This window comes from Ammodytes marinus, assembly GCF_949987685.1.
Source record: "Ammodytes marinus genome assembly, chromosome: 1".
Lineage (NCBI taxonomy): Eukaryota > Metazoa > Chordata > Actinopteri > Uranoscopiformes > Ammodytidae > Ammodytes > Ammodytes marinus.
The window spans coordinates 36,378,428-36,390,927 of NC_137230.1; the positions used below are offsets into that span (position 1 = coordinate 36,378,428).

At 42.5% G+C, this 12,500-nt stretch overlaps 1 protein-coding gene across 1 annotated transcript in view; it reads left to right on the forward strand.

Annotated features, from left to right (window-relative positions):
• The window catches only part of znf710b (zinc finger protein 710b), a 51,938-nt gene that overhangs the window by 33,574 nt on the left and 5,864 nt on the right, over nucleotides 1–12,500 (forward strand). The window contains exons 2-4 of the mRNA XM_080029236.1: nucleotides 357–999; nucleotides 3,621–4,633; nucleotides 11,159–11,350. Of these exons, the coding sequence (XP_079885362.1) occupies nucleotides 399–999; nucleotides 3,621–4,633; nucleotides 11,159–11,350 (1,806 nt within the window). The 5' untranslated portion in view covers nucleotides 357–398. The remainder of the gene's footprint in view (nucleotides 1–356; nucleotides 1,000–3,620; nucleotides 4,634–11,158; nucleotides 11,351–12,500) is intronic.

Consider the following 12,500-nt stretch of genomic DNA (forward strand, 5'->3'; position numbering starts at 1 on the left):
TCTCTGTCTCTCTCTCTCTCTCTCTCTCTCTAGTTTACCACCACTGGTATGACTGTGTGTGAATGAATGTTACCTGTAACCCTGTAAAGGGCTTTGAGTGCCTAGAAAAGCGCTATATAAATCCAATCCCTAATCATTATTATTATTATGAATTGCTAATATCTCTTCCATCTCTCTCTCTCCCCCCTCTCTTTCTCTCTCTTTATTAATTAATATATTTATTTTCTCTCTCTCTCTCTCCCCTCTCTCTCTCTCTCTCTCTCTCTCTCTCTCTCCCCTCTCTCTTTCTCCCCCTCTCTTTCTCTCTCTTTATTAATTAATATATTCATGTTCTCCCCCCCCCCCCCCCTCCCCAGGAGGAGGCGAGCCGTCGGCTGGGTAGATGTGAGCCCAAGGCTATGGCCCGGCTGGTGGACTCAGGCACACAGACTGATCCGGTGGTGGTTCTGTCTCTGGCTCAGGCCGCCGTCCTCGGTCTCATCTCGCAGAATGAAGTGTTCGGCGCGACCATAGCACCCAACGGATTCTACACCGGCGAGCCCAAAGAGTCGCCCGCAGCCCCCGTCGACGATTACGAATACGCCGATCAACTCATCGGCGCGAACGGAGATTATTTGGGAGATAATTTGGGAGAAGACGGAACAATGCAACCTAGCTGTAGTCAACGGAGGTGGCCCCCTCCACCTCAACAACAACAACAGCAGCAAAATCAGCATAATCCAGATGCTAAAATGGTGGGACCTATAGATCGTCACGGGCTACAACAAGGGGGCGCGGTTGACGTAGTGTCCGCGTCACATGTGAAAGGCGAAGTTGTTGGGAACTCGGCGATGTCGTCTTGTGTTCATATTCTGAACAATATGGCGCCCAGAGGAGGGTTGGTTCAAGTGGATCCGGCTTCGCTACGAGGAGCCGTGAAGAACTGTACGGAGTGTGATCGGGAAACCTCCGGGCAGCAGCAACAACAGCAACAGCCCAACACACACGTTCACCCACCTGGTAAGTGTCTAGTCTTACTCAGGGTTTTTTTTGGCGCCCCCCCCCCCAAAGAGGATTTATCGAGCGCCAAAGGAAAATCCCCAGCGCCAAAATGATAAAAATTGAGAATAAATTTAGCTAAAAATCCAAAAAACTTGTCACCTTTACTGTTGCACAAAGTCGTGACCCCAAAAAAGTCGGTCCACGAACTGACCCCCCCCCAAAAGGCCCATTCTGAGCCAGGAAAGACCCTGTTACCTAGTGTCCATATATGGGTGGTAAGTCACTGCCTTAACAAAAGTCCCTATCAGGGTTAACACAGTAACAACAACCCGACACACACGTTCACCCACCTGGTAAATTTAAGCCTAACCTGGTGTCCATATTCAGCTCTGGAAAATATTAAGAGACCACCCCAAATGTTCAGTGTCTCTCGTTTTACTGGTTATAGGCATTTGTTTGAGTAGAATGAACATTTTGGTTTTATAATATAAACTACTGACAACATTTCTACCAAATTCACAATAAGAATATTGTCATTAAAGAGCATTTCCATTAAGTAATGTAGAGATGAAGATTGAAGAAAAATCCAGACTGGTCTCTTAATTTTTTCCAGGGCTATATGGGTGGTAAGTCTCTGCCTTAAAGACCTACTTCACCGGTTGGAATATGAAGGTGTATTGAACTCTGAGATCCTATGTAGTATAAATGTGCAAAAACAATTGAAATTGGATCATCCTAGCCTGAGAAAAGGCAGAAAGAGTGTTTTATGGTCTCACTGTCTAACCCTACAGTTTCCTTCTTGTGACATCACAGTAAGGGTCAGGATTAACAGGACAGCTGGGTCAAGGGAAGACTGAGGAAAGAGAAACCTCATTCATTATATTATAATAGTGATTTTATAATGATAGAACGCCGGTTCCGTATGGGTGAAGTATTCCTTTAACAAAAGTCCCAATCAGGGTTAATTCAGAGTCAAGGAATTGCTTGATTTTAATTGAGTAAAAATGCTTGATTGATGGTGATTTCTTTCTTGTTACTTTTTAATGTAATATTTAGCGAGTTCTTCAGTTTTTGGGAAGACTTTTCACTTTTTGGACCCCGCTATTGCCATGAGTGACTGAGCTCTTTGACTATGAGACGTGAAAAGTTACTATCAGTGGCTTCACACAGAGGCTCTGGCTTAGGGGACCCCCTGAGTGCTGTAATCCACTCCTTGGTCCTTGGAAAAGTTAGTTGAACTTTGTTCTAGAAAGTGCTGGAAAGGGGCTTGAATTTTAATCTTAAAAAGCTGTAGTTTTGTTTAGTGATTGGATGCCACAATGTACTCATCTTGCTGCAAAATTAATCTAGCCTTGGGTACAAATAAAGTTACCTTACCTTTAAAGGCCTACTTCACCGGTGGGAATATGAAGGTGTATTGAATTCTGAGATCCTATGTAGTATAAATGTGCAAAAAAAAATTAAATTGGTTCATCCTAGCCTGAGAAAAGGCAGAAAGAGTGTTTTATGGTCTCACTGTCTAACCCTACATTTCTCTTACTGTGACATCACAGCCTTTTCTCAGGCTAGGATGAACCAATTTCAATTTTTTTTGCACATTTATACTACATAGGATCTCAGAATTCAATACACCTTCATATTCCCACCGGTGAAGTAGGTCTTTAATAGTGGAAGTGCTGCATGCATGTGTGATACATCGGACCAATTAGACACAGCATTTATCAGTGCTGCTATGAAATAAATAAAGTAACCTAACCTTCGCCTTCTCTCCTCCTCCTAGCATCTTAAACAAATACAAAAAAAGTCACTTTACCATAACCTTTTCCTTAACCTTGGACAGGTGTTGAGAAATAGCATGTAGTCAATATGCTAAAACACTCAAACAAAGCATGTGGCTCGTCCAATGTATTTGTGATGTCCATATCAAGTAAAATCTAAATCTAACTACCTTTTCCCCCGTTGAAGGGTTTTTTACTGGGAGTTTTTTCTCAGGCAAGCTAAGGGTCTAAGGGCAGAAGGTGTCATGGATGGATGGATGTATGGATAGACAGGCAGGCAGGCAGACAGACAGACAGACAGACAGACAGACAGACAGACAAGGGCAGAGGGTGTCATACTGTATGGAATGTAAAGCCCACTGAGGCAAATGTCTATTTGTGATATTGGGCTATTCAAATAAAAACTGATTTGATTTGATTTGCCTTCTCTCCTCCCCTTAGCAGTGGTGGGCCATTGAGGTCTCCAGCGCCCAATGGGAGACAGACAGACAGACAGACAGACAGACAGACAGACAGACAGACAGACAGACAGACAGACAGACAGACAGACAGACAGACAGACAGACAGACAGACAGACAGACAGACAGACAGACAAGGGCAGAGGGTGTCATACTGTATGGAATGTGAAGCCCACTGAGGCAAATGTAATTGTGATGTCCATATTAGATACAATCTAAATCTCACCTTCTCCCCCCCCCAACCCTCCTCTAGCAGTGGTGGGCCATCGCGGTCTCCAGCGGCCAATGGGAGGGAGACAGACAGACAGACAGACAGACAGACAGACAGACAAGGGCAGGGTGTAATACTGTATCAAATAAAATCTAAATCTCCCCTTCTCCCCCCCCCTCCCCCCTCTCTAGCAGTGGTGGGCCATCGAGGTCTCCAGCGGCCAATGGGAATCCACCAAGTCAAGGATGCAGAGGATGTGGATCACCACGGCAACAACAACAACAACAACAACATGATGAAACCGACGCAACAGGAAGAGGCCATCAGCAGCTACTTCCAAACCAGTGAAGTCGGCAGCTACGATTCGGGCGAAATGGGAATGCCCTCCGAATACGACGACCAAAGCAATCAGAGTATGATGTGGAATGATGGTTCTAGCAGCAATGCAGGAGGAGGGGGAGGGGGTGGGGGTGGGGGAGGTCCGGGGGGTCCGGGCGGGCATCAACCCCCGCCAACACACCCCCAAGCACCCCCACGGAGACACGGGGGCCGGAGAGTGGATCGATTGGACATCAACATCCAAATCGACGAGTCTTACTGCGTGGACGTAGGGGACGGCTTGAAGCGCTGGAAATGCCGAATGTGCGACAAATCGTACACGTCGAAGTATAATCTCGTCACGCATATCCTGGGTCACAACGGGATAAAACCGCACGCTTGCCCCCACTGCGGGAAGCTGTTCAAGCAGCCCAGCCACCTCCAAACCCATCTGCTAACCCACCAAGGCACGCGACCGCACAAATGCACCGTATGCAAAAAGGGCTTCACGCAAACGAGCCACTTGAAACGCCACATGCTGCAGCACACCGACGTCAAGCCGTACAGCTGCAGATTTTGCCGACGCGGTTTCGCCTACCCGAGCGAGTTGCGAGCGCACGAGGTTAAGCACGAGAGAGGGAGGTGCCATGTGTGCGGGCAGTGCGGTATGGAGTTCCCCACGTACGCGCATCTTAAACGGCATCAAGCGAGCCACCAAGGGCCCCACACATTCCAGTGTACGGAGTGCAACAAGTCGTTCGCCTATCGGAGTCAGCTACAGAATCACCTGTTGAAACATCAGAGTCCACGGCCGTATACCTGCTCCCAATGCGGACTGGAGTTTGTTCAGCTGCACCATCTACGGCAGCACTCGCTCACTCATAAGGTACGGACACACACACTCGCTCACTCATAAGGTACGGACACACACACTCGCTCACTCATAAGGTACGGACACACACACTCACTCACTCATAAGGTAAGGACACACACACTGAGATAGATACACACACACACCGCACACACACTCATAAGGTACGGACACACACTCACTCACTCACTCACTCATAAGGTAAGGACACACGCACACTGAGTTAGATACACACACACACACACCGCACACACACTCTCACTCACTCATAAGGTAAGGAGTGGACACACACTGAGATAGATACACACACACACTCAACGCACACTGCACACACACTCTCACTCACTCATAAGGTACGGACACACACACACACACTGAGATAGATATGCACACACTGCACACACACTCATAAGGTAAGGACACACACACTGAGATAGATACACACACTGCACACACACTCATAAGGTACGGACACACACACTGAGATAGATACACACACTGCACACACACTCATAAGGTAAGGACACACACACTGAGATAGATATGCACACACTGCACACACACTCATAAGGTACGGACACACACACACACACTGAGTTAGATACACACACACACACCGCACACTGCACACACACTCTCACTCACTCATAAGGTAAGGAGTGGACACACATGGACACACACATTGAGTTAGATACACACACACTGCACACACACTCTCACTCACTCATAAGGTAAGGACACACACACTGAGATAGATATGCACACACCGCACACACACTCATAAGGTACGAAGTGGACACACACACGCACACTGAGCTAGATACACACACACACTCGCACTCACTCATAAGGTACGGATAAACACACACTGAAGCAAGCACATAAACACACACTGCACACACACTCGCACTCACTCATAAGGTACGGACACACACACGCACACTGAGCTAGATACACACACACACTGCAGACACACTCACACTCACTCATAAGGTACGGACACACACACGCACACTGAGCTAGATACACACTCACACTGCACACACACTCACACTCACTCATAAGGTACGGACACACACACGCACACTGAGCTAGATACACACTCACACTGCACACACACTCACACTCACTCATAAGGTATGGACACACACACTGAGCTAGATACACACACACACACACTCACTCACTCATAAGGTACGGAGTGGACACACACGGACACACACACGGAAGCAAGCACATAAACACTGCACACACACTCTCACTCACTCATAAGGTACGGATAAACACGCACACTGAGCTAGGTACACACACACTGCACACACACTCTCACTCACTCATAAGGTACGGACACACACACGGACACACACGCGGAAGCAAGCACATAAACACACTGCACACACACACTGAGCTAGCTACGCACACACACTGCAGTAGTTACATACACCCACTGAGCTAGCTATACACACACACACACACACACACACACACACACAAACACACTTGGGAAGCAAACACACTAACACACAAACACACACCAAAAGGCAGGCACGCACACTCACTCACTCACTCACTCACTCACTCACTCACAAGGTACGGGCACACTCACTGACACACACACAGACACACACACACTGCTCTAGTTAAACACACACACACACACACGCACACTGTTCTAGTTACACACATATTGTAAATATGACCTGTTTTGATCATTGTCTGTGAGGGTTTTTGTGAGGATAATTGAAACTATAATGAAATGTATTTTTGTTTTCGTTGATGGACTACTTTCTTTAATTCCAAAGTTTTTACATAACGGCCTTTTTACAATTTATAAATAAAAACAAATCACTACGCACAGGCCCTTTAAAATGAATTATCCTCAGATCCCTTTAAATTATACAAGGCAAGGCAAGTGTATTTCTATAGCACAATTCAGACACAAGGCCATTCAAAGTGCTTTACAGGGGGCATGAAATACATCAAGATTAAAATACATCAAGTATAGAATAGACATTAGAAAAGAGCAATACAGAGCAATGAAAAAAGGTAACTACTCCTCTACTTTAAACCTACAGTGTGTAGAATTTTGGGTTTTATTCCCTAGCAGATTTTGTAGAAAGTAATTATAATATCCATAAGTACATTTAATTTAGTGCATAATAGCTGAAATTAATTTTTTTAATCATTATTTTTCCCTTGGAAAGGGTCTCATATATGTCCATATTTCTGCATATTTTGGACCAAGGCATAGTGCCGCCATCTTGAAAGTCATAGTTGGAATGTCATCAGGTGCATTGTTTAAAATTTAGAATTGTTCTTGTCCTTGAAGGCCACTGTAGCTTCTGTTATTATTCTAAAGGGTTGGGGTTACCCAGGGAGTGTTGCATTCTAGAACTTTGTAGAACTTTCTTGATGATGTCATGTTACACACTGCACCTTTAATTTATATTTAGTTAATTAAACAGTCAAATAGCATAAAGTGAAGTAGCCAAGAATAGATTTGATTCTGCACATCCACAATACAGTGTGCGTGGTCGTGTGTTTTTCATTATAGCCTCATTCACTCACAGGTAAAGAAACCAGAGACAGACAAGGACACAATTAATTCAATCTTCTCTCCCCCGGTCCTCTGCCTCAGGTTGAAGCCTTGATAGTTGGTTGTCATTTTGAGATGTGATATCTTGACATTTTTCTGAAACTGTTCTGTCATTTCACGATTGATGGATAGATGGAGAGATGGATAGATAGATAGATAGATAGATGGATGGAGAGATGGATGGATGGATGGAGAGATGGAGAGATGGATAAATAGATGGATGGACGGATAAATAAATAGATGGATGGATGGATGGATGGATAAATAGATGGATGGATGGATAGATGGATACAAAGATGGATGGATGGAGAGATAGATGGAAGGATGGATGGATACAAAGATTTATGGATGGATGGATAGACGGATGGATAGATGAATGGATGGATAGACCACCATCTCTACCATTGTGTCCTTGAGCAAGACACTTAACCCCCAAACTGCTCCAGGGGCGCTGTACTATGGCTGACCCTGCACTCTGACCCCCTCTGGAGTGTGGGAATTTGAGGAATGCGGAAAAAGACAGATTTGTATGTGCCCTGTGTACAATAGACTAGATTGGCCTACTAACTTACTTACAAATCTTCTTATTTAAGGCACTAATAGTCAAGGTACTAAAACTAAAACTAAACGAGCATAGCATTTTTATTTTTATTTTTATTCCAGGCTTGTCTTTAGCATCGATGTCAGGGGACTACAGATGAAAAATAGCCTTTTGCTTAATTCTGGCATTTTTTAAACCCATGTATCATCATCATCATCATCTTTATTGTCAGACTCAAGGTCCATAAAAAGAACACACAAAACATAAAAAACATAAAAAAACCCACCCCACAGATACACACATTTTCATAAAAGACATTCATACCAATACTTCCACATTGGTGACTGGTAACGAATTGTACTGTAGCTGGATTAGTCAGCACAACAACAATGCAATTCTGTGACGTATTAAAGGTGCAGTGTGTAATATGACATCATCAAGAAAGTTCTAGAAAGTTCTAGAATGCAACGCTCCCCGGGTAACCCCACCCCTTTTGAATAATAACAGAAGCTACAGTGGCCTTCAAGGACAAGAACAATTCTAAATTCTAAACAATGCACCTGATGACATTCCAAAAACATGGATGCCTCCATAAGACCTGCCTGCTCAATGTACAAAATGTAATATTAATATTTGTAATTCTCCGCTCAGGAGGATAATTCAGATTACTGGCAGAGGTGATTTTACACCAATGAGGACATATTGATGAATGAGGATATTGATTTTAGCTAATACATTACTTAAAATGTTACACAGTGTCCCTTTAAGGCGACAGATAAATTTATACATCAGGTTCCTCAACAATGCTCATGTGTATTTTTAATTTGCACTGTCCCGTTCTTAGATAAACTGAATCCAGTAAATTGGAACGATTTGTGGGGATAAGAGATTCAACAAATTGAAAATTCTTGTTCGAAAGCAATCACGAAAATAAAGAAACACTTGGTCAAAAGCTGAACACCAAACACGGTTTAACTTTTCACACCGTTTTACATTTATTTTGCCAATTTTTCAACATTGCAAAACAATAGTATAAATGCACCTTACTTCTTAAAGCTGCAGTGTGTAGAATTTTGGGTTTTATTTCCTAGCAGATTTTGTAGAAAGTAATTATAATATCCATAAGTACATTTAATTTAGTGCATAATAGCTAAAAAAAACAATTTTGAATAATTTTTTTTCCCCTTAGAAAGGGTCTCATATATGTCCATATTTCTGCATATTTTGGACCAAGGCTTAGCGCCGCCATCTTGAAAGTGTCATAGTTGGAATGTCATCAGCAGGTGCATTGTTTAAAATTTAGAATTGTTCTCGTCCTTGAAGGCCACTGTAGCTTCTGTTATTATTCTAAAGGGGTGGTGTTACCCAGGGAGCGTTGCATTCTAGAACTTTCTAGAACTTACTTGATGATGTCATATTACACACTGCACCTTTTTAAATAAACTGAATTGAAGCATGACATAGCAGTCAGTGAATGTCCCTTTATTATTGTGTGGCCTGTTTATTAGGCTGCTTTCTGCTCACTGCTCCCCCCTGGTGGCGACAGTAACACAGTGACTTTGCTTTGTAGACGGTCAGTCCCTGCGTTCCAATCCCCATACTTCCATACTATTTAGTATGCCAGAACAAGATTCAGGATGTCCCAATACATGCACGTCAATTGTAGTATGCTGAAAATACATAAATACCCCCACTAACTTCAATAACATTTCGGAGTATTCGTCTTTATTCTTGACATTTCTCGACATAATAAAAAAAATCTTCCTTATCTGATTTTGTTTCTCTCCTGTCTGTGGCCCTAAAACTCTTCTGTACTTTAGTATGTAGTGTAGTAAAAAGACTAAAACTCTTCTGTACTTTAGTATTTAGTGTAGTAAAAAGACTAAAACTCTTCTGTACTTTAGTATGTAGTGTAGTAAAAAGACTAAAACTCTTCTGTACTTTAGTATGTAGTGTAGTAAAAAGAAAAAGTATGTGATTTGGAACGCAGGGTAAGAAAAACAGTCACTCTGCTGTAGACAGACAGTGGCTGGACTGACTGTCTGCTTCTACAGACACTGGTGGTGGTGACCTGTAACATACATATTTGTTTATGTGCATATTTGTACATATTTGAACATATTTGTATTGGTTATTCAGACATTGCATAGAGGAGTGTAGGGTAGCAGCTGTCTTATGAACTGTGCATACTGTTTAAACGCCTACTTCACCGGTGGGAATATGAAGGTGTATTGAATTCTGAGATCCTGTGATGTCACAGTAAGAGAAATGTAGGTTTAGACAGTGAGACCATAAAACGCTCTTTCTGCCTTTTCTCAGGCTAGGATGAACCAATTTAAATTTTTTTTGCACATTTATACTACATAGGATCTCAGAATTCAATACACCTTCATATTCCCACCGGTGAAGTAGGCCTTTAAGTGATCGCTGTATGAATATAGACTGATTTAACACGTATGTTAACAAAATATTGTCACTTCTCCTTTAATATATATTTCCATATTTTTACATAGTTGTTTTAGTTATTCAGACCAACTTGTTTTGCATAGAGGAGCAGAAGCTGAGAAAGCACATTTCATTTCATTTCATTTAACTTTTATTTATCCTCGAGAGACCAATTGAGGGGTGTGACCCTCATTTACAATGACGAGTTCAAAGCAAATTCAAAGGAAAAACAACAATACATAAACAATATTCAATGCAAATACATCAAATACACAACAACAGGTGAAAAGAAAAAAAAACAATTGAAACATTTACATAGTGGTGAAGAGTGGCAGCAATTAAAATTAAATGGGTGAAAGTACAATATAGTCTAATTAAAACAGTTACAGGTACATGTATTCATGGCTGTGAATCGTTTGCTCTTGTGACCCGCATATCAATGTTTATATGTATATTTCTTATGATTCATGTGGTTGAGACTATAACCCTACGTGAAAAGTTTCTACAGGGCATGAAGGGCCACAAATTTGACAAGTTAATTTTTAAATTTTGTATTATTTCTTTTATTTTTTTGATGTGTTGTACGATGTGATGATGCAGGTGTGTGTGTGTGTGTGTGTCTGTGTGCGTGTGTGTGTGTGTGTGTGTGTGTGTGTGTGTGTGTGTGTGTGTGTGTGTGTGTGCGTTGTGAAAACTGCGATCAATTTAATAAATCCTTTTCTATCTATTCTAGGATATATTGTGAAAATAAAAACAGTGTAAATAAAAGTAAATAAACTGCCGTATTTGAACGATAAAGTTCAACACACACACATACACAACGATACACACACACACACACACACACTCACACACAGACACACACACACACACACACACTTGCTGCTACAACTGTGTAAAAAAAAATCATTATATTTTTGTCATGCTAAACCCTTCTCTATCCGTCCCGTCTCCTCAGGGCATGAAGGGCCATAAGTGTGAAGTGTGTTCCCGCGAGTTCACCCTGTCCGCCAACCTGAAGAGACACATGCTGATCCACAACAGCGTGCGGCCGTTCCAGTGCCACGTCTGCTTCAAGAGCTTCATACAGAAACAGACGCTCAAGACGCACATGATCGTTCACCTGCCCGTCAAGCCATTCAAATGCAAGGTGTGTGTGTGTGTGTGTGTGTGTGTGTGTGTGTGTGTGTGTGTGTGTGTGTGTGTCCTTCAAATGCAAGGTGAGACTCAACTCTACCTGTAACTGGTTTATTCAGGCTTTAGAAGAACCTTATTGAGGGCATTTTAACCTTTAATATGGCAATGTGGTATGGTAACCTAAACGTAAAAGGAAGAAGCAAGCTACAGAGAATAATAAACCTTGCCTCAAAAATCATAGGGACAAAACAGAAACAATTAAGTTGTATGTACGAGGAAGTGCTGAGGAAAAAAGCTGTTAAAATAGCAAACGATCCGTCCCATCCACTCCATAGGGAGTTTGAACTTCTTCCCTCGGGTAGACGTTACAGAGTGCCAAGGGCAAATCGTAACATTTTTAAAAATTCCTTCACTCCTTAAGCGATTGGGGTACTGAACACCATGTCCCGCTGATGTGTATACTGCCACTGCTGTCCTGCTTCTTGCCCTGAAGATGTCTGTGTGTAAATGTTGTTGTTGTTGCTTTTGTTGTTGTTGTTGTTGTTGTGTTGTCCTGCTTGTTGTTTTTTGTATGAGACCAAAGACAAATCTCCACACCGTGGACAATAAAGAATTAACTAACTAACTATTGTCCTTTCGGGGCAACTGTGGCTCAGGTGGTAGAGCAGGTCGTGATGTGTGAAGAAAAGCATAGTGGCTAAATACATCTTCACCTCATCACTTGATATTGTGGAAAGACTTGAGGCAGTGGTGGATGATGCCATCTTTAGTAGCCATAGCTTCTTGTCCTTGTAGGCCACCGTAGCTTCTGTAAATGCTCCTAAAATGGAAAGGGTTAGCAAGGGAGCGTTGACATCTACAATCTCACCACTAGATTCTGCTAAATACGTACAGTTATTAGTGGTATTGACATTATGAAAAGGTAACTGGTTTTGAACTTTTAGCTTGTTGTCCTTGAAGGCCACCGTAGCTTCTGTAAATTCCACATTAATGTTAAAAAAAATGTGTTTGAGTCTTTCAACAAAATGTACAACCATAGCTTCTTGTCCTTGTAGGCCACCGTAGCTTCTGTAAATTCTCCTAAAATGGAGGGGTTAGAAAGGGAGCGTTGACATCTACAATCTCACCACTAGATGACAAATAAATACAGTAGGAAAATACTT